Below are 27,354 nucleotides of genomic sequence, written 5' to 3' on the forward strand. Positions count from 1 at the left end.
CAACTGTGATCAAGTGGGAACCCTTTACTTGGCTAATAGAGAAAGCCCAATGATAGGAAGATGAATACAGGCAGAGTAGCTGTGGCAGAGTAGCTGTTTTTGACCTGTAGTTATGAAAGACAGAAACGGTCTTTTTCTCTGTTTTTACTATCTACAGGCCAATGGAAAATGAAGTGAGTCAAATGTAGCCGAAAGATATATGCACTCTCCAATCTGACGGGGAACAGCGTTGTCTTGAGGGGACTAAGCATTGCAGGAAAACGTGAGAATTCTAATGACAGACTTGACAACTAACGGTCCGAACTTTTTTGTCCAACGTCCTCTCACTGAAATCCAGCGTAAGACTGACAGAAACCTTTGGTTGGTCTTGATCCATTAAGGCCAGTCAAAAGTCTTCCCACCCTGACCTGGTAAACCCTGCAACGGTAGAGTGTATAAGGTATGACCAGGGGCTCCATTTGTGCAAGAGGATTTGATTTGAACCTAGGATAAAGTGCAGATATCTGTAAACGTGCTCAGACCTGAAAGTGAGACTATGTTTTGTTTTGTAATGACTGACATGAAGCGACATGGCCTCACTTTACATGTCAAATTAAAAGAAGAGAAATTGACAGTAGAATATATGTAGCCTAGTCTAACCTTATTTACAGTATTTTTCCACATCAGTGTTTATACACTCTGACACTGATGGTGGACCTTATACAATCAAATCTGTTGTACAAACCTTCCTAAAAAAATGAGGCCCCTGATCTTGTGTTTGAGACTCCAGGGCGAAGTAAGAGCCCGACTCTGCTCTGCTCTTCAGCTTGCATCATGACTACACCTGCACTTATTTTGAGAGAAGAGGCAAGGCAAGCTTTGCTGTTATCGACTCTAGTCATCCATTCCTGAGTGAGCGGGACATGGATACCACCAGAGGGATAGCACGAAGACGCCCGTCTCCTCTTGCAGGCAGTTTGCCTCAGTCCCTTTAGGCCCCGGTTAGACAGAGAGTAGATGATCAGTGCAAACAGAAGCACATCTGACTGCCACATTTTTTCTGTCCTTATTTCACTTTCAGAAATGCATGTGTGAGTAATTTAACAATGAGATTGAAATATATTGTATGTAACAACCACTGAGAAAAGCGTTCACAGCATCAATCAGACAAAATGAAGGAAAACGCCACACTGGAAGTCTCATCAATTTGAACATTTATGTCCTTGACAGTTAATTTCACATCACACAGTGTGCGTAAGTCATTTGCATGGGTTGTTGGTCTGGTTTGTGTCCTGAATGTTATCAGTTGCCATCTTCTCCCCTCCTGTGTTCCTGCTCTGCAGACAGACTGAAAGGTAAAGCACTGACAGTTCAGAGGACACAATAACACAAACACCTGTGCGATGTATCAAATTCAATACAACCATCAAGTCTTTCTTTGTAAAGCTAGTGATTCTAAAAATAAGATGTAATACCATAAATTACACAGTAAAACTATGAATTATTAAGCTTCACAAATGCAAGATGTAAAGCTCTATAGCTGTTGTATTGCATTACAATAGATCGCACAAGTGTTGATGATGTTCTGTCTGTAATCAGTCAACATGAAACGTTGGATGTAATTCAACATAAGAGACACTTTCAACAAGTTTTATAGGTCAAAATCGAGAGTAATAGCAGTTTGAAAACTGGCATTGAAAGGTTAATTTGTAAAAGGTTATACTGATATTGACATTGAAATATTATTGGCACTGACAACAAATTCATTGAAAATTTAAACAGGAATTAAAAACTATAATCTTATCATCTTAAAATCTTTAATATTTTGCATTAAATATCTTAGTATTATATATCACATATCTATATTACAAATGGCACTCCACTGCAACATTTTTTAACATTTCTTATACATTAAGCTTGTGTTTCTGAGGCAAGATATTAGCTACTGATTCTAAATCTGCCACATTTTGGATTAATATTTCTAACTTTTCGGCTGGATTTTCATGTGGCATTACATTACGTCAAACACTGGCCATTTGCATAAAGACGCAGAGTCCTTAATTTTCTTGAATTGTAACACAGAGCTTCAAACAATGAATAGATCTGTCTTATTTTTCAGTGAATTTGTTTTCAGTATAAACTTTACTGCCACTGGTTTAACCCCGTAGAAAGACTCCTGCCCCCCCCCCCCCTCCCCCCCCCGAATGTTGAGACACACCAAATGTCTTCTGTTAGCTTCCGTTAGAAATTGGTCTGTTTTCTTGACTCATATTCCACTATAGGCTCCACTTTTAACAGCAAATAGTTCAGTCTGAATACAATTCATATTTGCCCCCCACATTTAATAACCCTGTGTAGCAGTTAGTAACCTGCTGCAGTGGAATTCAATAAGCAGCAGCAGCACTTTGTTATTATTCTTGGTTTTCACTTTAATTTGAGCTAACTGCTTTATTGCAGAAATGCTCTCAGTCTGTTGTACATGTGAATCCACTCAGCCCTGATAAATCACCCTGTTGCTCTCAGTGGAGCTGTGAAAGGCTGTTACAGCTGAGGTTTGGGACAGCTCACAAAGGGTTTCTCTTTTCTTTCTCCAGGTGGGGCAATTCAACCAGTACACAGCACGCTGTAGCCAGCAAACACACTGCAATGTAATATAAGTCTGAAGGACAGTAAGGACTAATCTGAGCTACTTTCAGGGAAACAGTGTTTGACACCTGTAGGTAAATGCATGTGTCACAAAAATGATCAAACACCTTGTTCAGATGTTTCTGTAATATCTTCTTATGAATTGTTTGTGTCTGAAGTGCACTTCAGTGCACAGAATTCTTTGAGCCAGTCATAAACCTGGACAGTGCACTACAGTAAAAGTCCATGGTCACCACCTGGTGGTGTTTGAGGGTCTGATGACCAGTACTTTTCTTAGTGCTGGTGGGGGAAAAAAAGCACTGTATTTGACTAAGTGATGATATATCTAGCAGATACATCATCGTTACTGCAGAAGACAGACATTCAATGACAGCTAATTATACATGATTTACCAGCAGATCCTGGATGTGAGTTAATAATAAACAATAAACAGAGGAGACATGTACACAAATATATGTTTTAATGGTATATAATAAATAATAATCATCTGTATTCTGGGAGCCAAAGTGCATCTGCAGCTGTTAGTGGTCACACAGCCTGAAGGATCACTCATGACTAAAGCAAAAAAAAAAACTTTTATTGTCTGAAGCATATAAAATGTGTTCAGATAATACGATCTAAATGATTCATTTTAGTAGTCATAACTTTGCCTTTCAAAGAACTCTGACTGGAGATCAGGACTACATGTCACCAGCCTGCCTTTGTTTATTTATTTGTGTATTTTAATTTTAGTGTGTGTGTGTGTGTGTGTGTGTGTGTGTGTGTGTATCATCAGAAAACAGGATTTGTATTTGACACACATAAGAACACGGTGGTGAATACAATATATTTGTTGATGTTGGATCACAAACACTGTTTATTTTTCTGAAAGGAAAGGAACCTGGAAATCTTGCAGTCAAAGAAGTGGAGCGTAATGTCTTACAAAAAAAACAAAAATACAACCCCCTGCTAAATCCAGCCTGCTTCCAGCGGGGAGACCAAACTTTTCTGACCTTAATCTGACAGATACTAATCATACAGCAGTACACGGAAGTAAAGCAAGGTCACCTCCCCTTCTCATTACAGTGTTTGAAGCAGCTCTTTGATCGCTACAAACACATTTAAAGGGGTGACTTTGTGAGACATTAGCTTCTAATAGCTGTTAATGAAATTGGCCTGCTGTGTTTGTCTGTTAGTCAGGAGAGGGTTCCTGTTAGATCCACCTTGCTACACACCCAAAATAAAAAGGCTGCCCATAGCACCAATAAGAATAATAATAACTCTAATATGCTCTTACTGTTTCTGTTTTCTTTCATTCCTTGAAAGCTATGCAGCAGCTGCTTTTTACTCTGCAAGTTTAAACCTTTATTTGTGATCAGTGTGTGCCGATTACTCAAAGCGATATAGGTGGGGTCTGGCATGCTAGGGTAGTCATGGATCATGAAAGTCATGTATTTATATATTATACATATATATACATATATATATATACTGTAGTGTTGCTTGCTATCTGTGATGATGTTGGCCAGGACCCTACTCTATCGCTTTGTAAAGTATAGATAAAAAGTTGAATAACATAACATAACATAATACAATGTTATTTATGTTATTTCCCACGTGAAGAACTCCTGTAAACCTTGCAGTATTGAAACTCAGTGAACAAGGCATCTTAGACAAGCTGAAAAACAAATGGTGGTACGATAAGGGTGAATGTGGAACCAAGGACTCGGGAAGTAAGGTCAGTCGCTGCAGGTCTTTTTATACTGATTCCAAAAAATGCATTTTGACCTAACTTGTTCATGTGCAAACATCTAAAGCATACATTCTCCCAGACATGTCAATCATGACACGATGATGCTTTTGTTTGCCTTCAGAACTACAAACTAAACTCACTTGACACATACTGTAGTCGGATTTATTCACATTCATGACACGATTCCATCACTACTGTATGTAGACAGTTTTTTTTTTTAAATTGAAGCATGATTACACACAATTTTGATTCATACCATAAAACCTGGAATTGAAATCATTATACTGCTATTCCTCATCCAAACCTCTATTGAAATTTAGTTTATCAGTGGTCTTATTCATTTGTTTCCCAAAGGTGTCCTTATTCTGACAAAGTCCACGCTGACCTTTAAATACCATGTGAGCATGAGGTGGTCAAATGGTATTTAATAGTCATGTCTCATAGTTGGAGTGTCAGAGTAAGGAACGATTTTTATATTTTTGATTTATATAATGTAGTTTATAGGCCAGTTATAGACTTTTTAATGTAGGAAATGATCAAACGGATCAGGATGCAAATGGTAAAACTCACATAAATGAATTTCAATATTACTGTTTGGCTTTCAATAGCAGTAAAATGGTTCAGTTCACCTTCCACAGTTTGCCACTTTTTAAATGTACAGATGTTTTGATGGTTAGCTATATGATAGTGAAAATGAAGGTTTGATCTGTAGACCTGTACGACCACGACCGCCTTCCTCTAGACGGCCTTGTAAACAGGCCGCGAAAAAAAAAAAAAAGCAGGATAGATAGCAAGTCTCTCTACATTCACCTTCCCAGCTCTTTAGACAAGTCCAGAGGAGGAATCAGACACATTTAAGGTGTTCCAGTTTTTTTCCCTCATTTATAAATCAAGCAGCTATTTCTCAGAGGGTTTTGCAGACACATTTAGAAACCTCCTCAAAGTGTAGTCATAGAGCAGAAGGATATACACATAGGGTTTTTTTTTAATTGTTTGTATGTGAGGTCAGCCTCACAGCACCAATTTAAAAAGCCTTAACTGTAGTCTTTACCTCCCCCCAGGACAAGACAAGTGCACTAAGCCTGAGCAACGTGGCAGGAGTCTTCTATATTCTGGTGGGAGGTCTGGGCCTGGCTATGACTGTGGCTTTGATAGAGTTCTGCTATAAGTCACGGCAAGAAACAAAAAGACTGAAGCTGGCAAAGAATGCCCAGAACTTTAAGCCGGCCCCTCCAGCAAACACCCAGAATTTTGCCACGTACCGTGAAGGCTACAACGTGTACGGGACAGAGAGTGTAAAAATATAAAAGGGTACGGCTTTTACTGTTGCTTGGATGCTCTGTCACTTTACATATGGAAGAAAAAAATCATACTGCAAGCATATGTTTGGCATTTTATTTATTTATTTAAACATGCCAACGTTTCTGTTTTTAGACTCCTTTCAGAATGTATAAGATGTGTTTTCATTTCCCAGCATGCAATGCAGTATTTGAGAGTTCACTGTGACCCTTTAAAGGTCAAATGTGTAAACCTGCTAACCTGAGCTAGCTTAACCTTAGCCTTAAGTAATTATTTGATCCACGAACAGTTTGTCATTGATCTTCCTCCTTCATCCCTCCTTTGGTTCCACAGAGGCGGAAAAAAATGTGTCGATTCCCATTGGTGTGTCTGGATGGAAACTGCCACTCTTGTGTGACCCCGACACTCCCGCGGTTGGCATCCTGGAGGCAGCGGCCTTCTTTGTCATCAGCTTGGACACACACCTTCAAGTCAACAAGTGCTCACTGTGGGTGATAAACCCAGTCGTCACACTAACAGAGGGCAAAGACACAGCGGGACTTTTTGCTTCTGGAAACTTGGGATTTGCCTCTCGTAGTGCCTTAATGGAGCATTTCGTTGTCATGGCAATGCATTTAAAATTTAATTCACTTGAAAAAAAAAATAATCTAAAATCTGTAGAACTAGGGCAAAAAACATTTCTTCGAAAAGAGAAATAGATGAACTGTTGTAATTTCAGTTGTTTTATATATTTTGAAGAACATGAAAAAAAGCCATGATTTGCAGACAGAATCCTGGATGAAAACATCATTTAAATCTTTTACAAGGCATATTTTTGTGGTGAAATCTTAAGTTGGATAAATGTTCTATTTAGTGAAGTAAAGTCATTTTCTTGTTTTACTATAAGACTATTTTCAGTGTCAGAATATTAAAGACAAGCAGCAATCACTAGGATTAAGTATTGATAAAACCAACGACCTTGTACCCCCCCTGTTACTCAGAGGATATCAATAACATGAAAGTAGTGGAAGCAGCATAGGTGGTGTCCTTTTCAATGCCTGTCAGACTGACTCTGTATTCACTTAGATGCTTGTTTTAACCATGAGGACTTCATTTGTTTGAACTGCCACTGTTTGAAAGGAGACGTTTATTCAAAATTGAAATGAGGTCTGCTTTTAATCACTTAGTGCCATAATGTCGAAATCAAAAGAATTATAAATACTTTAGAGATAAGGAAGTGAGCCCTTTTTAGAATATTCAAAAGATTTAATGAGCTTATGGTTTACACTTTGTACACACTTAGAAGCTGTTCTCATGTAAATGCAGTATCTGCAGCTGTGATTCTCTACATTTTTTGGTAAACAATAACACCATAGCTTCTTTGGTCGTGATGAGCTTTCTGTGTCTATGCATTATGCAGAAGGTGAGCTGTACATTGATGAAAGAGCAACGAATGAAACATTTGTTTGTTTGTACAAGTGAACTTTTTTAAAAAGAAGAAAAAAAAGAGACTACAAATGCTACATGTAAACCATGTACGCCTCCATTTGTTTAGTATATCAGACGTTCTCATCCTTTTTCTCCCCCAGAGATAAAGTGCATGTGAATTTGGTGAGTTTTTTAACCAAACTGCTCCAACTGGACCCTGGTTTAGTTAGTAACAATATCTTGAGCCAGTTTGGTTTTAGTTTTTCCACTTCATTTGTAAACAGTACTTTAACCCATGAGAGTTGCATGTACGGACACAATGAACCTCTGTGGAGAGGTGGTGTACAAAGGATTTTATTACATTTCCTTAATAAAAGCAGGTTTATATTCATCTTTGGGGCTTTTATTTTGTATATAACTGAATGTGTGAGACAGAAGTATTTCACTTTGTCATTTATTTATTCAAAACAATCCAATATTACATATACATGAGAGGTTAAAATACGTGAACATCTGCTTCCAGCATCACTGATGACAGCCATGACAGCAGCAATAACAACAGCTAAAAGCTGTGACCACTCATCCATGATGGCTTTGGAAGACTTTTAGCTCATTCTTCAGTACAGAACAGCTACAAGCATAGATGTTGGGAGGTTTCCTCACATGAACTGCTTCTTCCAGGTGCTTCCACATTTCATTTGGAATAAGGACTTAACTTGACTTTTTCAGATCATTAATTTTCTAACCATTCTCTTGTAAAATGGACCAATGTCCAATATTTTGTTGTCAAATTAACTGGTATAATTCAGCATTCCACCAATGCTGGGAAGTCATCCTGGTTCAGCAGCAGCAAAACAGGCAAAACAGATGGAAGAGGTTCATATTTCATATACTGGACTGCAGCGTCATAGGCTCCTCATTTAAGCCAACTAATTCTATCATCTGTCCACAAAAACAAAAATCCCAGCAGCCCTCTGGTTTGTCCACAGCATCTTTAGCAAACTGCAAGCGAGCAGCAGTATTCTTTTTGGAGAACAGTGACTTTCTGCTCAGCTGTGCCACGTACACCATGGTTCTTTCCTCCTGATGGTGGATTCATGAACATTAACATTAGCCAATGTCAGAGGCCTTTAGCTGCTTACAGGTTACCCTGGGTTCCTTTGTAACTGTATGGCCTCCTGAGGAGAGTAACAATGGACTTCATTTCCTTTAGACATTCTGCCTGTGGATTGGTGGAGTCCCAACTCTTTAAAGATGGCTGTGTAAACTTTTCTAGCAGCAACATCTGTTTGTGCGAGGTCCTCAGAGATGCCATTACACATTTCTACAGTTTATGAAGCTCACACTTTTGATAGTTAGTAAAATGATGCGTTCTACAACACCTTCCATTGACAACACCTATGAACCAATGGATTTTCATTTGGTCTTCAACTAAACTGCTAATCCTTCAGGTTCAGTTTTGCCCCTCACATGTAATACTGGATCAATTTTATAATAAATAAATGGATTGGTGTTTTCCTTTTTCACTGTGGAAACTTGTGTATATAATATAAACCTGCAGCAGAAAGGATGCTAATCGGTCAACTGTGTAAGGCCTTACTTTCAATGCAAGATAGGCTTATAGTCTGTGTAATCCCCTCAACACAAAGAAAACAGCTGCCCACATGTGAGGAAAAAAATGACAATACAAGTCAATATCAAAGTGACACACTAGGAAAACTATCATTTATTGGGTCTTTTTTTTTCCTTTCTTTTTTTGTAAAAAAAAGCGTACACTCAAGTACAGCAGATAAAATCTCCAAAGGTCATTTTTGAAACAGTTGTATTTTGAGTACAGAGCATCAGATTTTTCCTCATGTGTATGTGTAGGTGTATGTGACTTTACAATTCTACATTTGAATCAAAGTCAAACTGACAGTTTTATAAATTATGTAAAAATTGCATCAACACAAAGTCACAAATGAACTGTATGGGACATGGAGAAACAAAGAACATGATGTAATTTTAACATTACCCTCTTTATTATTGTACACAATATACAAACTGGTCCTATGTATCACTTTCCTCACTTGTCCCTACTGCCTTGCGTGGATTAAAAAAGATAAGGATCTCAAAAGGATATGAGGTAAGTGAGTATGGAAAGCAGGTTAACTCCAATAAAACAAGCAAAAAGCAAAGCCTGACAACATACAAAAAAAATACACATTTTTTTCAAGCATGGGATTATTGAATCCATGACCAGATGCTACCAGGAAATCATTTGATACAGTAACCACATTTCTAGTTAGAATAACACTGTGATTACAGCAGCACGTCGTGCCCATTTTCAATCATAAAAATAGAAGAAAAAACATTTCAGTTGGTTTACTGTTGTTTGAAATGGAAAAATAACGAGGTGATCTGTAAGAAGACTACAGCTAACACCACTCAGGATGAGCATTTACAAAAAAAAAACCCTAAAAGAGTACAAGTTGACACAGTACAGATGGAGTTGCAGATGTTTTGCAGATAAAAGCACACCTTCTCCAGTTCTGCTGCAGCATGTGTGTGTTAAAAGGGGAAGGACAGAAAATACATCAGACATCAGTCTTTGTGAACACCTCTTAAACAACCATGTGCAGAGAAGCGCCTTACCTTCACTCATTACTGCACATTATCTGTGCTTGTCACAGGATTTATGAGTATGATTGTTAAGGGAAACAGTGAATTAATCAAAGTCTTCTTGCTGGCATGAGTTATTGATTGTCTCAAAAACAGCTGCTTTGTTACAGCATACAGAACAGCCACTGAGCATCCAGAGCTGCTTTGTTTTCACTGTCTGTCGTTCCAAAAATGGTGCAGGATGATGTCTTTATGGGAAATGACAAAGGCATGAAAACTATGAAGAGTACTGGTGTCTCGTTTAAGGATATTGTTTTTTGTCTTCCTTTCCTCCACTGCTGTCCCTTTTCTCTTTCTTTTCAGACTTCTCTTTATCATGTCTGGACTCCTGCAGCACAGCAACAAAAAGCCGTATGAAACAGATGAGTTGTCATGACAATAAGACCTTATGAACATTTGTGATTTTCATGTACTAGCCAAATTACTTAAACTGAAAAAGTGGAGAATAAGGTTTAATGTCTTGTTCTATACAGAGAAATCGGGAAAGCCTGGCTGACCTTTTTGCCTCCAGAGGACGTCCGCTCAGGTTTCACAGACTCTGCCTTCTCTTTACTGGATGACTTGGATCTTTTGCTCTTTTCCTTTTCAGCTGACAATGGAGAGTCACAGGAGGGACTTGTGCTTTTACTGTTTTTGGAGGAATCTGGGAGGGAAAACTTCAGTTATATTTTTTATTTTACATGGTGGACTGACTAACTTCAGACTTGTGAGGACATAAACACTTACTGGTTCCATTCTCATCCTTTCTGCGTTTGGATTCTTGGCTTGTTTCACGGTCATTGACAGCGTGGTCCTGAGAGAGAAACAAAGCAACAAAACCTTAGAAAATTACTCAGCCTAGTACTAACGTTAGAAGAAAAATTAACTATGACACTGACTCTTTTCCTGTCTTTCCGATCCTTTTCTTCCTTCTTCTCTTTGGATCGGCCTTGTGTGTTCTCTGAGTCTTTCTTCTCCATCTCCCTCTCTCTGCTCTTGGACCGGGCAACTGAATTGTAGTTGAGGTGATGCTGCAAAGGCAATTATATATGAAGAGAACAAGAGATGCAAGCCTGTTTAATGATGCAGTAATCGAATGTTACAACAGAATATACATGCAATGGGTTTTAAATAAATTGGTGAAAACAGCTACGACCATAATATTCTTTGTTACCTCACACAAAGAGTTCTAACTGTTTTATACTCTCCAGTATTCCACATTTCTGTCCTTCAGGCTCTGTGATTCAAAAGATTCACTTAAAAATGAACATTATTCAGAAGTGGCAAATTGCAGCTTTAATTTTTAAGTACGTCAACCAATATTAAAAGAACTCTGCAGGAGGTTTTAAACAGCTTGATCAAGCTTCTGGCTAGAAGTTCAGTTGCTCTGTAAAGAAATGTGACTGCTAAATAAAGCAGTGCGTTTTATAAAAAGCTTGAACTTTTAAAACCACACCATGTAGTTCCATGTCTCCAAACTGATAGGCTTTAACAATTTTCACAAGAGGATCAGGGTGAAAACATGTCTTAGGGAGAGGTGAAAGATTCTTTGTTGTTCAGTTCATAATTCATTATACTGCACACTGATGCCAGTCCCCCTGTTTAGAAATAAGAAGCAATACTTCAATATTAATAACCTGCTTATGAAGTAACACACAGCAATGTAGACCAAAGCAGATGTAAGTGGTGACCTATAAGTGGAGGCTGGTAAATTAACAACGAGCACAAAGAGAACAAGATATTTTTCCTAGTACAATTAAAACTGTGCTGAAAAATGCTGGCCCTTCTCTAAAACTTCACCTTCTTCATGAAGGCATTTTATCACACTACTTTATACTTGATAACCTGGCTGAATAGTAGCTTATATATATAAAATAATTGACTGAAGTGGGACTGATGAATTTCCTACCACCAAGTAAGGAGCAACAGGTGAATGTTTTCAGCCAGAGTTAATTACCTCTGTTGCATCAGAAAGAGACTGAGGTGAACAACCAGCCAGTAAAAACTGAAAACATCTTACAGCTTTAGTGGGGTTTATGGCAAAGTAAGCAGGCATTAGATTATATCCAGTTGTCAGAAAGATGGCTCCAAATAAATGCTGCAATAATGCAGAAATGTTAACACTAACAGGATTAACTATTAATGCAAAGCTTGACACTTAATCTGCTGCCTCTAAGAAGTAAAAAAAAAATCAAATAGTGTAGCTTCAAGTGTTATCTTCACCTATTACTTCTCTTATTATATAGTGTGAGGAAAAAAGTGACATCAAAGATGAAATATTTTACAAATATTGACACCTGAACACAAAAACAGAGAGAAGGTGAGAGAAGTAGAGTGAGTTCAAACCTTGGATGTGGACTCCTTGGGTTCGTTGCTATTGTCCTGTAGGGATGAATGGAGATGACAGATGAGCTGGGAGGGGGTGGGGGTTGGGAGGAGGTTGTCAGACAGCAGTAGAGTTGGAAGAAGGGGTGGGGGGAGTGGGGGGGTCTGGGCTGGCCGGACCAACAGCATACTTCTCCCTTGACCTCTGACCTTCAAGGACTAAGGCTTTGACAAGGTTATTACATAGAGGAGAGTTCATAGGCTCAACATCTGGAATGTCAATACTTAAAATAGAAAAACCCTGAGCAAATATGAAATAACTGCTAGTCTTGTTACTACAGACATGTCTGCAATTTCAGGCAGCATAATACAGAAGTTCTACAGCGCAGCTGGTATTTAAATACATCTAAAGTGCAAGTGCCATAAATAAGATGTATGTGTGTTACTGTGTATGTGAGACAAATCACTCAATTCCTATGTGCTTGACTGTATCCCTACAATAGGTAACTGTTGCTGTCACTTACAGTTCAGGAATGGATAAGACACATGGAGCCTATTTCTCTGGTGGAAGGGTAAAATTAAGACCTATCACAAGCTTCCAGCAGTTTGGGCAACGCTCCAGACGATTCAGGCTTCGCCCACTCTCCCTCACTCTCTTTGTAGGAGCAGGCTCATTTTCCTCTGCATTTTTGGCTGATTCACAACATTCATTTTCTCCGTTGATCTCAGTTGCTGGTGGCTCAGATTCTCCACTCAACGCCTGCCAGGAGGTAGTACGACTGTAGATGCTGATGGCTGGTAGTAGTAGGGACAGCGTTGTAGGGGCCGGCAGGACTCATTGGGCTGCATCACATGATGCGAGGGCTGCATGCAGGCCGTTTTTTAACAAGCGGAGATAGTAGAAGGGACGATGACTCAGAGGCAGCCAAGAGACAATCCTACAGCAGAGCGGTTTGCTGGTTCCAGGGACGATGAGGAGAAAGCAAAATGCTTTACATCACTTTAAACCAGGAAATCTTCGCAGCTCCCAAAAAAAAAATGCAGAAAAACTTTTTTCACGTAGAAAAAACACTGCTCTGGGTGGAAAAAAAATATCTTGTTTGCCTTTGGAGAGCACTTGATTTGGAAAGCCACTTTGCTTCAGTTGAATATTATTCTCAAAAAAAAGCAAAAAAACTCCACATGGAATATAGAAATTCTCAAAAAATTCTTTCTTCTCAAGGCACACTGACTGCTTTTTATCATTAGGAAAATAGGTATATATTTCAATATGAAAATACTCAATATACACAATATTCTCTTGGCTAAGTCCTTGAAGGGATTTCTCCCAATTCTGCAAAATATTAGGCTGCTGTCCATGGAATGCTTTCCAACTCCCATGCATATCACTGGGATTTCCAGATGCCACATATGTACGACAACTCTCCTCGATGATCTTCAGGGCTGCTGGAATGTGCAACGGCAGGGAATGCTCCGGCAGATAGAGAAGAAACTGGCACAGCCTTCCTCAAGCCATACTAACCTTAACAGACGAGGAGTGGGACGGGGAAGAGTGACTGTCGAGCTTTCGTCTTTTGTGATCTGTATACACAAGAAGAGCAAAAGCTTGTGTTAATTTATGCCACATATTCAGCGTTCTAGAAACAACTCCATCTATCACTTCATCACTAGACATGTATGATTTTCCTATTTTGATTTGTGAAGCTGTGTGGCAGATACACATACTGTGGTACACTCTGTAATATATCCTGAATAGCATAGTTGAAAATCTAATATACATTTTATGAGTGTGCTCAGAATGGCAGTATAACAGGAAGGTTTCTTACCCCTCTCCGTCTCAGCTGATTCTGATCTGGGAACTGGTGACTTGAGGGATGCAGCCGCGGCACTTCTGTCTCCTTTCTCCTTGCTTTTGGACTCCTTGATGACATCACGATCCCTGGACGGTTCCATTGGCTCCCCGTTTCCGGCTTTGGCCTTGTCGTCTTTGCTGCTCTTCTCCTCTGGCTTCACTTTCTCCCTGTCTGCCTTAGGGGTCTTCTCCTTACCCTCTCGTGCCACCCGCTCCTCCTTTCCTGCTCTCTCGTCTCTCTGCTTCTCTCGACGGTTCTCCGCCTTTATCTCGGGAGTGCTGCCTGGTGTCTTTTCCTTTTTCTCTTTTTTCTCCTTCCCACTCTTTTCTTTGTCGTCCCGCTCTTTAACAGCTTTGGTGCTGCAAAAGAAAAAGGGTCCTTTCTTAAAATTGGTTTTAGCAGATTTTAACACTATAATGTGTTAAAAGATGCAGATGAAAACTCATTTCTGTATCATACATCAGTGTCATAGAAGGTCGAGATATAGTTACCTGTTGAGAGCACCATTTCCATTGCTGGTGGTCACTTTGGCTGCTGCACTGTTGGCTTTGTTCACTGGCTTTGTGGTCCCCTGAGATTTATCTTTGCTCCGATCTGCACGAAAAACAAACCAAGAACTGTTTGAGGACAACCTAATACTATGCATATACATATTTGGATCTGTAACATCAATGTAGAAGTTCCGTTAAAGCTAAAGAACTGTATACATGGATCCCAAATTTTAATTGTTATGACATTCAAACTATTTATTTGTGTCTGAAGGAAACTACTGCAGATATACTGGGTTTCTCTGCCTCCAGACTTGCATGCTGACCTGCAGTCCAGCCTGACCAAACCAATGCTTATTGCTTGCACCAGTCTGTGGTCCATGTTTGTTCTATAATTAACTCATGATATATAAATCCACTATAATATAAACTCAATAGTTTTAGCTTGCTTGACATCAATAACCCGTCATGTTTTCCTGTGTTTCATGTGTTCCATGTTTGCTGCATGTTTGTTTCTCTCTCTCTCACATCATCCTCTCTCTCTCTCTCCACATCTCATCAGATGTGTCCTGTCTACCCTTTTCTTCTCCTTCTCTACCTGGACGGCTATCAACATGAAGATTCTCACTAATGAGCCGGGTCCTGCTCAAGGTTTCGTCCTGTTAAAATGGAATTTTTCCCTGCCACTGTTGCTCTTTAGGGGGTTCATGTTCAAGGTTTCTGTAAAGTACTTTGAGACAATTCTGACTGTAAAAAGCGCTATGTCAATAAATTTACTTGATACCTGGATTTCAGTTAAACTGTGCATACACAGTGCCTAATCCTTTGTGCAACAGATACAATTATCAGCATGTGATGTAATTCACTCACCATCCTCAGATGTCCCCTCATCTGTCTTGCTTGTGCTGGTAGCTGGCTTGCCTGTGCTGCCGGGACCGTTCTGTTGACTGGCGGGCGTGGCATTTCGCGCTGGCTGCTCCTTGTAGTGAAACTCATTCTCAGGGACCATGTGGACCTTCTGGCTTTTCAATCGACCTGAATAACTGTAAGATGCATAAAGGGTTTGAAAACAGAACAGAAACAAAACCTCCAAAAAGCTTCTGACTTCTGTCATACGGTGCAAAAAATATAAAAAAAAAATATGCAGCTGTAAAAGCACAGTACTTATAAATGTTAAAACTTGCTTTTTTTATTTTAAGAACCTCAAGGCTACCAATGTACAATGGCTACCCAAGATCCTGGCATTTCAGAAACACTCAAAGGTTCAATTACAGCCTCAAGAATAACCCTATCTACTCTGGACTATAATCGCCCAGATAAACTTTCCCTTGTCATAATTTTGGCTACAATCAATACCTTTCATCTGATACTACTTTTCCTTTCCTTTCCCCCATCATTCTGACATTTCTCCTAAGATGTTAAACTGTATGCTCCTCGTTGAGCTGAACAGCACACAATTCTGTGTTACCCCATTGCTAAGGCATAGAGGTCTGGTCTCTTATCCTTCTCCTCAAGGCAGATCTTGTGGACCCGGCACTCCAGCGCTTGGCCTAGGTTGAGGACCTTTGGGTAGCAGGGTAGGATCTTTGTAAGCACGATTAAAATGTTCCGGATGTGTGTGTAATCTCCTGTTTCCAGGCAGTGAACTGATGCCTGTTTGGAGCAGAATTAGAGGGCATGGTTATGAATAAATATACACCAGAGCTGTGACAGTTGCTGTCTAGGCAGAAGAATAAAGAAAAGCAGCTCACTTTAGTCAGCATGTAGTGCCATTTATGCACCACATGCCTGAAGTTTTCATAGTCTAGTTGATCTGCTTTGTTCCCTCCATCAAAGCCTGTAGCTCTGAAGATGGTCAGGAAGCCAGGGTAATTGACACACTCCTATGATAACACAACAACAAGAGACACCGTCATGTCATGTCTGCATGTCATAACATGTTGAGAAGGTGTACAGAATGGGCAAAACTGGTCACCTTTTCATAGATTGCGCGGTCACTGTGCCAGCGGGTTACCGTCTCCAACATGCAGCAGAGGAAGCGTCCGTAGCGATGAGACTCATTCTCTGTACAGCTGGCCACCGTGTAAATGATCGCAGAGAACACCTGCGGACCGATAAAAATACTGTAAATATATGAAATACATTTGGAAAGTGGTTATCAAAGCAGTCCTAGAGCTGTTCTTAAGTGACATGTCTGAACTAAACAAAAAAGTTCTTAAGAGGCCAGCAGTCACTAGCTGCCACACTTAAAATTGAGTTGCACTTTACACGGCACTTTACATTATGCAAGTATCTTACCCTGTCATAACAGAGAAGGGTACAGAAGTTGGGCGTCTTCTGCTGATGGACCAGCTCGACAAAGCGGGCACAGTACACAGCATCGATGGAGGAGAAGATGCAGCGAGGAAACAGACAGAGCTGCAGGAACTTTGTAATGGTCTCATTTTTCGTAGATTCTATCAAAATATTAAATTTGAATGAGTAAAACAGGGAAGTCAACAGGCTTCTTCTCCCAAAATTCCCAGCCAGACTGTATACTTGATGACAAACATTAGGATACTTACTGGCCAACAACCAGTTGTCTTTTTCCAATTTGAGCCGGTGTAGGACTCTCTGAACGTGCTCCAGCTGCTTCTTTTCCTCTTCTTGTAGTTTTTCCTGCAGGGCAGTGCAGCGTTCCTTCTCCTTCTTCTTCTTATTCAAAGGCTACATAAAGGCAAACAACAGCCACATCACAAATACACATCAACAATGACTATTCATCATACAAGCTCTATATTCATATTCATGCGCTACTTTGTAACAGGCATTCTTCATAATTGAATTGGACATGGTTTCCACTCGAGAAAAAAAACAGCACAACACAAATATTTTACTCAGAACACTTACAATCTCAGGATTGTCCTCAATTGCCTTGATCTGGACCTTGAGCTTGTTGACCTCACGCTCATAGGCAGAATGAGGCACAGCCAGGTCGTACATGGTGAGGGACCAGAAGGTAGCGTAAAATTGCGGACGGAGATCATCCCAGACCCGAGCGGGATGAAGGGATACTACAGCCTCATGCACTGGTGTCATCACCTGCTCACAGGCAGCCACGTATTTATGTACCTTCTGCTGCTGCCGGTTGCCTTTTTCTGCCTTCTTCAGCTCATCATACTTGGACTGTACGTAAAGAGGATAATAAAATTTAAAAAACAAAAACAGCTTGAGACCATTTATCATTTTCTTACCTAGTCAACACTCTACTAATACTCCACTCACCAAGATCTGATGGGCATACATTGGCCGAGACAGAAAGAAGGCTGCATCATGTGGAGTGTGGAACTGGTTACAAAGGATGTCAATGGAGGGTACTCGCTTAATGTAGTCCTCTGTGCTTAGGTTGGAGGCCAGAAAGCCACCAAACTGCACTAGTGTGTCATGACACTGCAGAAGGACAAAGATATCTTTAAGCATGGGCATTCTATTGTTTCCCTACAAATAAAAATACTTAAAGATGCATACCTGGTCATACAGGTGGCCCACAAGTTTAAGATGTTTCTCCCCACCCTCCAGGAAAACTACACCATTTCGCTGCTGTGCCATGAGTAAACACAAAGGCAGGGCGAGTTCATGGTCGAGCAGTGCATCCTTCAGACGCTGTGATGACTTTTTAGTGTTCCTGATCTGGCCAAAGTAACCACCCTGTAAAAAAAGACAGGATTAAGACATGAAATTGAGATCCAGTGCATCAGGTCTTGCTATAAAAATTGCATTGGGAGACAAAAATGGAACCCGAGTCTGGTGTACTTACCTCAGCTTTGAGTTGCTCCCCTCCAGTCATGGCCTCCAACTGTTCCGAGGTCATCTCATCTGTGATCTCAATGCCTGCCATTTTCTGCACTACCTCTTTTAGGATCAGCAGGTCAAAACTACAGTTAAGAAAGGAGATATATCAGAAGCAAGGCTTGTATGGGAATTTAAAAACAACTAGGTGCTATCGAAAGGTTTGGAACTGAGACAACTGGAATCAAAGCATCATTTTTTGATGAGGCTACTTGTGGGAGTGGCAAAGCATCTTCAGTGAAATTATGTTATGAGACTTTTGGATCAACCTGGCTGAATTAGTCTTTACCCTGTGCTAACCCACACTTAAGACCACATGTATATATATATATATATATATATATAAAGCAATTACAGTCTGAATTATTTTGAATAGAAGGAAGTCATTTTGAGAAAAAAAACATCTTACGATAATACACAGCATTGAAAAAAAAATGGTCGAGGTAGTGATAACTTTGTGTATGGTAATTGTGTAAATTGTTGGATTTGACAACAATTATGCAAAAGCAATATGAAGAGTTCGACACAAGGCTATATACAGTAAGTGCTAATAAAGACATAATGATGTTTGGTTTAAGCTTGATTACCTCTTCCCTGCTTTTAGCTGGTTGGTGACATACTGAAGAAGGCCAGCCAATTCAATTGGGTATTTTCTGAACACGGCTCCACACAGACTTGCCAGGCCTTGGTTAAAAGATGAGCAGATGTATGTTAAACATACATGTTAAACGATTAGAACATCAAACAGCTTCTCTCCTTTTGAATGCAAATGAATGATGTGACTTGGGAAGACACATACTCTGGAGCCATGAGGAGATGGTAGTGTCATCATGCTTCATTTTTTCCTTTTCAGGATTGGCCAGAGCCTCAATGATGCAATCTAAAGACAGAGTTAAGTGGAACACAACAGAAACAAAGATGACCCCTTCACACTTTCAACCCACTTCCTATAGTAACGCAGAAGAAAAGGATACAGGCTAAGACATCATAGTTGAGGGATGTGAGGTATTTCAAAGAGTCCACCACTGGACCGATGAGGTTGTCGTACCACTGGATCTGAGACAGGACCTGGCACAAAACAAGGCAGTGGAGTAGATTTAAGCTGAGCTGACAATACTTTGTCTCACATTCTGTTAAGCTTAGCATAATGAATACGGCATTTAAAAAAAAGTCTTTGCAAAAGTCTTTGTTGTGTGCTGACATCATTAAAAAGGACAAGTAAAGAACATATACCAGCAAAAGCAAACTAACTTACATAATCAAAGAGGATGGTGGGATTGCTATGGCTCAGCTTGCCAATCTGCCTTCCAGATTGTTTCACATTCTCTTTGGTCAACCGCCTAAGGGGAGAAATAAAGCAAAAGACAAGAAAAGGCAGATTAAAAACTTGACACAATACAGAGAGCGCTGTTAGCACAGACTGTCACTTCTGTATGCTTCACAGCAGCTGGAAAACACTCTTGTCAGCTTAAAATAAAAGAAGTGTCATTTTTTCCACATAAGCACTGTGTTTAAATAACTACATGGCCAGCAACAAAAACATGTTTATTGTTTAAACTGTCCATGTCAAATACACATAAAAGCTAAATCAGAACAGAAACTCTTTTCACTGTTACATGTACACAGATTTTTACGCTTAAGGTAAAGCAATATAATTCCAATTTCTTCCAGTTTCAATTGTAGAAACACAAAAAACCAAGAGAGCAGCGTTCTGTGCAAAGTGACTTACTTCATGATGTATTTGGCCCTTTCCGATGTCTGAGCTTTAACTTTAACCAGTAACGGATGGCTGGAATATGTCTCATTCTTCCATTGCCCATATAGCCGGTACCTTAAGAAGGACAGATAGAGGGAGGACTGTTTAAAAAAAGGTGTACATATGCTGCACCTAAAACATGTAAAAAAATAATATCAAATATTTCCAAACAGATAAAAACAAAATCGAAATTCACAAACAAAAAACATAACTCGAAATAGAGCCAGACAGTCCAATAGCAGGTGTTTGATAGTCTCCTCTGCTGCACTGCAATTTAAGGATTTTAGGGCTCTATGAAAATTAAAAATAGCGACCTCCTGTCCTGCATTATCTTTAACTATCATTATACAATATGTGTGACTCTTCAATGAATTACTGTTAAAAAAAATATCACCTAAATAGTATTTTGGAACAATTATCTAAAATGATCAATGATTTATTCTCAGATTTGGAACAATAACCCACCAACTGTACAATAAAAGAAAACAAGCTTCATGTTGGTGCTATTTCCAGTTTATGTCAATTTTTTTCTTTGAGGGTGTCAACACAGTTTAGTGTTGAATGCAGTGATATAGTCTACAAAAAGCTACCATCTTCAGTACCTTAGGAAGTTGTATTATTAACTGTGACAAGCTGACACAGACAACACTAAAAACAAAACCTTTGGGAATTTGGAGTGCCATGACATATCAGTGATGTGTCAAAATTTCCCAATCAAAGCCTCTAAAAATAAAACCCTTGCAATGCCCTAGAGTAGAACAAAAATTGTTTGTGAAGAGAAATGCACAACACGCTTTGCACAATCAAGCACAATTTGAACAACTGAGTTTAATTGTGTACGCTTCTCTTTTCCTTGCCAGCTAGTAAACACCATCCTGGAGCGACGCTCAAGGGTTTACTTTCTGCAACTCAACTCGATTACACAGTGCCACATGTAGTGAGTGATACAAGTATGTGAGCCTGTGTGTGTGTCTCACCTGTGCTGGTAGGGAAAGAGTTTGAAGAGACCCCACAGCTCCTCCGACATGCAAGCATTACACTCCATCACAGAAAGGGAAGGGAGTAGCACCTGGTCTGCGATGCTCAGGAAACAACTCAGTAAGGTTTCCTGCAATGAATATACAATCATCATCAATACATTTCTTCAAAGTCACTGTTTACTACAGAGATAACCAGAGGTGCCCTGTAACACTTGCCATCTTGTCTTTGACCTCAGGTCTGCTATCACTTTGGTACTAAAATGAGAAAAAAAGCAAATCCAGGTCAAAATAATTTATGCTATGTTATAAATAATATAGTTTAGCTTTTTTTTACCTCTTTCATGAAGGCTTTGCCCAGACGCACTATCTTAGCAAAGAGGATAGCGTCATGAGAGAGGTGAGGGCCCAGATAACAAAGCATACTGAATGTGTCCCTGCGTAGGTCCTCAAAGCTCTCCACGGGCCGAGGAGCTCGCTTATTTCTCAGTGGATGCATTACACATCCCCTTGCTCCTTTTGGGACACCAGCCCTATAAAGAACATAGCACAATTAGTCATTTAACATGCATTTTTCTGGACTTGTATGCACAAATTGTTGAAACTGTGAGGGAGTCAAACTGGATTAAGATGTAATGAGCCATGCTTGTGATTCTGACTACACATGGTGGGCAGTAAGTGCAACAAGGAAATAACAACCTTCTGTAAAGAGGCTCCACAGTCAGGTGTACAAGCTGGCAGAGTGCCAGTGCAATGGCCTTGTGAGAAGTAGCATAGAAAGAAGGCATCTGGTCCATAATACACTGGGCGTGGTGCCAGTCCCCAATCCTTAGCAGCGCTTCTAACAGACCGAGCTTCTGGTTGTCAGGTGGCTGTGGACAGACAAGTAACCAGCAAGTGAGATAAACATTTTAAATATCATTATTATATATTAGATATAGAAACACAGTACCTTTTCATTTTTCTCCTCCTCTTTCTCTTTGTCCTTTTCTTTGTCTTCATTTTTCTCTGAAGGCAAAACAACCATAACCAGCTTGCGGGCAATCTGCTTAGCCTCTGAGATCTCTCGTTTGTGCTCCTCTACAATGGTGGCATCTAGTGGCATGAGCTGGAATGGCAGAGGCAGCAAAAGAGCAAAGATTAATACAGAGGGCATCACATTTTTAATAGGTAGTAGAACAAAAAAATGTCACAAAAAATACTATACAAATAAGGTAACAGGATGTAGTTTTCATGGGCTTAATTGAAACTAACTGACTGGTGCCAAGAAGCTATACAACAGACATATATGCGACAGGAAAGATCTTAATTGATGCTGTAATCAGCTGGACTTACATGAACATAGAGATCTTCCAGCTCAATCAGATTATGGTGAAGCAGAGCAGCAGCAATGTGGTAAAGTGACTTGGGGGTTTCCTCATTAGGCTCCTGAATAAAATGGAAGAAAACGATTTAACACAGTATAATGTGAGAAAAAACAATTATAATCATCTTGCAATTATGGTTTAAATATATATGAAGTCTTTTAACATTTAAAAGTAGTTAATCGTATTACAGTAGCAATGGACACATTTTATGTATTATCATCTTGATGTGATTCTCACCTGGTAGAATTTGAACTTAAAGCCCAAAATGTGGCAAAGGGTGAGCGGCTCACACATATAGGACTTTATGAGGGAGAGGAAGAATTCATCTTGATCCGATCGACTCTCATACACCTCCAGGATTATGTCCAAAACCCGATTTGGGTCCAAGTTAAAACATCCTGCGGGTAAAAGAGAAATAGGGAATAAGCAACATAACAAAAGTTATGTGATGCATTTCCTTTGAATATCTTCAGGTCTTTAGATGATGATACAAGTGTCATGTATCTTTTTACCTATCAGTGACTTGATGCTCTCCAGGACAAGATGGCTGGTGATGCTGCCCGACAGGTCTTGACCAAGCTCAGTGATTAGTTTGGCATAGCCTTCATTCTCCTCTCTTAACAAGTTAAACTTCTGTTGCTTGTAACTGAAAAGAAAAAAACCCTGGGTATGAATTATCATATAAAATGAACAGACCAAATGTAATTATGTGTGTGTATACATCTGTAATAAACGGCGTCCTTCACGAACTTACAATAACTTAGTCTTTATTTTTACAATCTTCTGATTAAACTGATGGGCTTGTTTTATCAGTCCAAGGGATTCAAGTGTTTCTGGATCCAGCCTCTCTTTCAGGATGCCCTCTGGTACATAAAACTGAAATACAAGTGGGTAATTAATGAGAGCAAAATCTAATCCAAAATGAAAACAATTATCTTGAAGTCTGGACAAGGAAAAATTCTGATGCCTTGATTATACAAATGATTTTTTTCAGACAGATGTTGCCCTCTATTCTAGTCTGACATGCATACAACACATGCTTCTTCCAAATGGCGAGTGAAAAAAGAAATACTGTTCTTACCAAACATGCTCCCACCAACTGTGTGTAATGGTCACGTTTATTTTTTTCTTCCAGTGCACCTGTCTCTAAATCTGTAAAAAAAAAAAAAGGGGTAAAAATAAGACAAGACTGGTAACCATGAACAGCACTTTATTTGTTAAAATCAGGATATTTACCTAGTATACTGAACACATCTGCTAAAATCGATGGCATGTCATCTCGTAGCTCCTGAAAATACAACAAAGAGCAAATGTTTATTCTACAGGAATTCCAAAAAATGAAAATGTCGAACCAATCATCATTTTATATGCACAAAAGTGGGACTTGTTTATATTTTCTGTCCTCAATTAAAACAAACAAATATATATGGTAAAATACCATCATTTCTCCAAGGACGTTGGCAGCAAGATCCAACTTAAGGTTTCCCTGTACAACTTGCGAGCAGAGCTCATATAAGGCGGCCTGTATGTCTGCAGGGCGAAAAAGACAAGAACACATTTTATTTAAAACTGAAATCAAAGAATGGACAAGAAAGTCCTTATTCATATAAAGCCATGTTAAGCATTTATTATACTGCTGAAAAGAAGATGTCTACAAGGTTAAGGAATGCGTTTAGCTGCTTTGTTACTTGTAAGGTGACACTCTGCTTACCTCTAACTTCACTTCCATTATCCGTTTTTTCTGTAAGATCCTTGCAGAGTTGTACGCTATAAGAAAAAACAAACAAATAATGTAATAATCATTAGTCATATACAGCTCAATGAATAAAGGACCATGAAAAACACTTTCAACAGAACCAAAGAGTTTGGAAAGCAATAACGTCTCCTGAGAGGTGACAGCCATGGCTTGGTTCCAAATAAACCCTGTGATATTTTATTTGTAGTGAAAACATCATCTGCCCTCCACTCTTCACCACCTTGAAATGACAACACCTGTAGCCATAATTTTGCTTTTATTTTCCAGTGATGTTCTAAGTGCATTCACCACTCAGCAGGTATTTTCCCCCTGGTATATTCCCCAGGATATTACTACAACTATGAGCAAGATGCCATTGTACTGTATTGGCAAAGTTTCCTTAACACATACGGTCCTCCAGAATACTGGACCTTCTTCTTGAGTGTACTTTTTGTTGCTGCTCCAGACACATCTGGGCACCATGGACAAACACAGCTACAATCCTATTCATCTAAGGATGTGAGGTACAGTTTAAGCAAATATATACAGCACTCAATGAAACCAAAACCCTGGTAACACAGACAGTCCCCTACATCAACCTTAGATATTTTTTAATGAAAAATGTTAAAATGTTGTGTAATAATACTTCGACAATCACAGCACAAGGCAACTGCCCTTTCTAGCTTGAGTGGCATTCCATTGTGCTACGTAATTACACGTGTACCATAATGTATTTTATAAGACAAATATCTGGTAAAATGCTAGCAGCTAAAGACACAAGCAAGTACGGTAGGAGTTAGAACTGATGCATCTCACTGCAGGCCTTTTCTTTATAAGCAAGGCCTACACTGACTAATAGCAGCTAAGACTCAAGATAAGCCTTTTGTATCTTCGCCTGTACTTAACAGCTGCGCTCAAGAAAATGAGGGATATATAAAGTTGTAATCGTGCAAAGAAAGTCCTTCTTTTTTGTTAGTAGCTCCAAACCTCTTATCGATTTCTAGGTGTCAGATTCTGCGGTGCTGCCGAGGTTATTGGGTTAACTTTGTATCTCTTTATATTGAGTTGATGCTCGTCGTCGAGCTGTCAACGGGTAGCAGCTAGCGAACCACTTTGTTTCGTAATACAACATGATCTGATCTCACTGAAATTAGTTAAGGTGACCTGTTAGATTCTAACTTGAGAAAACCCGTAACTAACGCTGTATAACGTTAGCTAACGCTGCGATTACAATCTCCTCCACAGGGACGTTTAATCGGTCATAAACGACGTTTGGTTGTACCATTTCATTATACGTTATTATTATTACCTGCCCATGGTTCCAAGCTATAACAACTTTTAACAATGCGCTCGACACCACAAGACAACGCAGCTAACGCTTCTGCTAACTTGCTATGACGTTATGTCAAGATCCGTCGTTTCCCTCCACACGATTTTTTAATATTCTCTTTGCAGGCTAACAAAAAATTCCTCGGCAACTGCGTTGGAAGTTAACAAACGCCGAGTGCATGGACGTCGGAACTAAATATATTCCAGTTCACAGGATCAATTTTGCAACACAGGAGGAAGGTACACGAATGCTAGGTATCTAGCTTAGCTTGGACAGCCATCGTGTTTACAAACCAACGTAGGGTCTAACGATAGCTAAAGCTATTCTGACTGCTAGCATGCAGGTAACGTTAGATAGAGAGTTGATGTCAAATGCATTAACACAACATTCAATGAGAAGCATTGACGGTTAACTTAACTTCCACACGCCAGCTACGTTATGCATTTTTTGTTTAAAATAAGCGAAGCTAGATTCTCGCTTTTCAGTTACTATGACTGATTTTAGCGTGCTAATGTTGTCGCTTGTTAGCTAGAGCGAACACAACGAAAGAGTGGCCTTATGTCTGAATGCTAGCTACGTATTATCTATTGTTTTTACCACTAAATAGTTTGTAATCCGGTCATTTAATAGCACGATTAAATTTAAATGTACTCACAACTCGTGTTTGCCTGTTTTTTCCCAGTTTTTGATCCATTCAGCAGGGAGGATAAGTGTCGCCATCTTCCATACACACTGCCCGGATGTCTAGTTCATCATGGCATACACAGGGTCAAATGTGGTGGTTAGCTGCCTTTGCTAGCTCACTGCTGCAAGGCGGGACGGTGAGGGCTGTCTTTAAACATGGAACTCTGTGTTCTTTGAGTGGTAGTGGTGCATTTTGGATCAATTTTACCCTAACTTTGAATGTTATTTTAAAATGGTAGCTGAGAAAACTATTCATTAATAATTGTTAGGGTTAATAGCTACTTGAATTTATCAAATTATGGCATTTTTATAGTGCATTTCTGTTTTACTTATTATAACCTTTTGCTATTATTAGAGGACAAATGTAAGTGTGAAACAGCGAATAACAATCGTAGAGGTTTGTAAAAGATGGACGTAGATTTCGTGACGTCACCCATTGGTTTGTGAACATTTTATTTTGGAGGAACGTGGTGTTTGTGTCTTGGAATATATGTATATAATTTCCTTATGTATACAGGCTGCTCTACCACGAATTTAACAAATCAGCCCAGCACATGATATGGATAAAGAGGAGCAGCATGATGTTTACGCTGCAGGAAATCCTCTTTGTTTTTGTCTTTTGTAATATTTGATTAACATAACAAAAACTATAAACATGCAATAGCCTAATGTTCATGAATGCATGTATGCAGTGATACCAGTCCATTTATTCATCTCAATTCATAATTATTCCTTTATGAGGGCATAAAAACATCAGGTCCTTGTGTTTTCCTGTTGTGAGTATCAGTATCATGTGATAGATAAAGTGTCCACCTCCATCTGAAGGACCAGGGACTCACTGGTGGACAATAATGTCCATATTTCCTCAGTGAAGAAAGAAGTTTTGAAGCAGCTCTGGCACCCGTCCTCTGGAAGTTTCAGCAGCCATCACTGTTTCTCTCAGATTCTCTGATTTTTTTACCCTTATCTCTGTTATGGTTGGAGTTTTATGCTCAAAGAATCATCTCATACAGTGAGTGTATGATTCACATCATTTTAACATTCACTGAAACATTCAGTTTCGCTATATAAACATCTGCACGTGCCACACACTTAAAATTTATGTACGAGCAAGCGCCTAAGGCATCAGCGGCAAGGGAAAACTCCCTTTTAACAGAAAGACACCTTGAGCAGGGCCAGGCTGATGGAAGATACCCTAAGATGACAGAAACAACTCTGTCTCTCCAATGAGGCACAGAGCCACTCTATCTCTGCAGATGGAACCCCCAGATGGAGACACAGAGCTGCGTGTCCCCCGTCAGTCTCTTA

At 39.5% G+C, this 27,354-nt stretch overlaps 2 protein-coding genes across 10 annotated transcripts in view; one reads left to right on the top strand and one right to left on the bottom strand.

Annotated features, from left to right (window-relative positions):
• The window catches only part of gria3a (glutamate receptor, ionotropic, AMPA 3a), a 56,552-nt gene extending 49,115 nt beyond the window's left edge, over nucleotides 1–7,437 (top strand). For 2 of the 5 annotated variants that reach the window (XR_003671717.1, XR_003671718.1), the window contains 2 exons: nucleotides 4,228–4,342; nucleotides 5,419–5,549. Coding sequence is in view for 3 of the 5 variants with exons in the window: in XM_028421329.1 (XP_028277130.1) it covers nucleotides 4,228–4,342; nucleotides 5,419–5,664 (361 nt within the window). In the remaining 2 variants the exon portion in view is untranslated. Of the gene's footprint in view, nucleotides 1–4,227; nucleotides 4,343–5,418; nucleotides 5,669–5,989 lie in introns of those variants that run through there. The other 3 variants (XM_028421330.1, XM_028421331.1, XM_028421329.1) reach the window with 2 other exon arrangements.
• A 1,372-nt stretch (nucleotides 7,438–8,809) lies between these two features.
• On the bottom strand, nucleotides 8,810–26,156 carry thoc2 (THO complex 2). 5 transcript variants are annotated; one of them, XM_028421327.1, is made up of 39 exons: nucleotides 26,018–26,156; nucleotides 24,009–24,064; nucleotides 23,736–23,827; nucleotides 23,534–23,585; nucleotides 23,379–23,449; nucleotides 23,052–23,173; nucleotides 22,810–22,943; nucleotides 22,535–22,695; nucleotides 22,266–22,358; nucleotides 21,883–22,038; nucleotides 21,630–21,802; nucleotides 21,268–21,463; nucleotides 21,150–21,188; nucleotides 20,931–21,061; nucleotides 19,927–20,028; nucleotides 19,453–19,537; nucleotides 19,172–19,265; nucleotides 18,997–19,077; nucleotides 18,785–18,881; nucleotides 18,166–18,283; nucleotides 17,877–18,056; nucleotides 17,634–17,798; nucleotides 17,259–17,534; nucleotides 16,934–17,075; nucleotides 16,668–16,825; nucleotides 16,345–16,473; nucleotides 16,121–16,252; nucleotides 15,838–16,022; nucleotides 15,240–15,412; nucleotides 14,373–14,475; nucleotides 13,855–14,240; nucleotides 13,551–13,609; nucleotides 12,050–12,085; nucleotides 10,603–10,734; nucleotides 10,451–10,517; nucleotides 10,222–10,367; nucleotides 9,976–10,052; nucleotides 9,698–9,744; nucleotides 8,810–9,594 (listed from the first exon to the last, which is right to left on the bottom strand). In XM_028421327.1, exons 1-38 carry the CDS (start codon nucleotides 26,080–26,082, stop codon nucleotides 9,717–9,719), a joined length of 4,692 nt encoding a protein of 1,563 aa, XP_028277128.1. In that variant the 5' UTR covers nucleotides 26,083–26,156; the 3' UTR covers nucleotides 8,810–9,594; nucleotides 9,698–9,716. The 5 variants fall into 5 exon arrangements, 4 of the variants coding, with proteins under 4 accessions (XP_028277128.1, XP_028277127.1, XP_028277126.1 ...); XM_028421326.1 differs by having other exon boundaries at nucleotides 8,810–9,597; XM_028421325.1 differs by having other exon boundaries at nucleotides 8,810–9,744.
• Nucleotides 26,157–27,354: the final 1,198 nt, after the last annotated feature.

The sequence above is a fragment of the Parambassis ranga genome, chromosome 14 (assembly GCF_900634625.1).
Source record: "Parambassis ranga chromosome 14, fParRan2.1, whole genome shotgun sequence".
NCBI classification, from domain to species: Eukaryota; Metazoa; Chordata; class Actinopteri; family Ambassidae; genus Parambassis; species Parambassis ranga.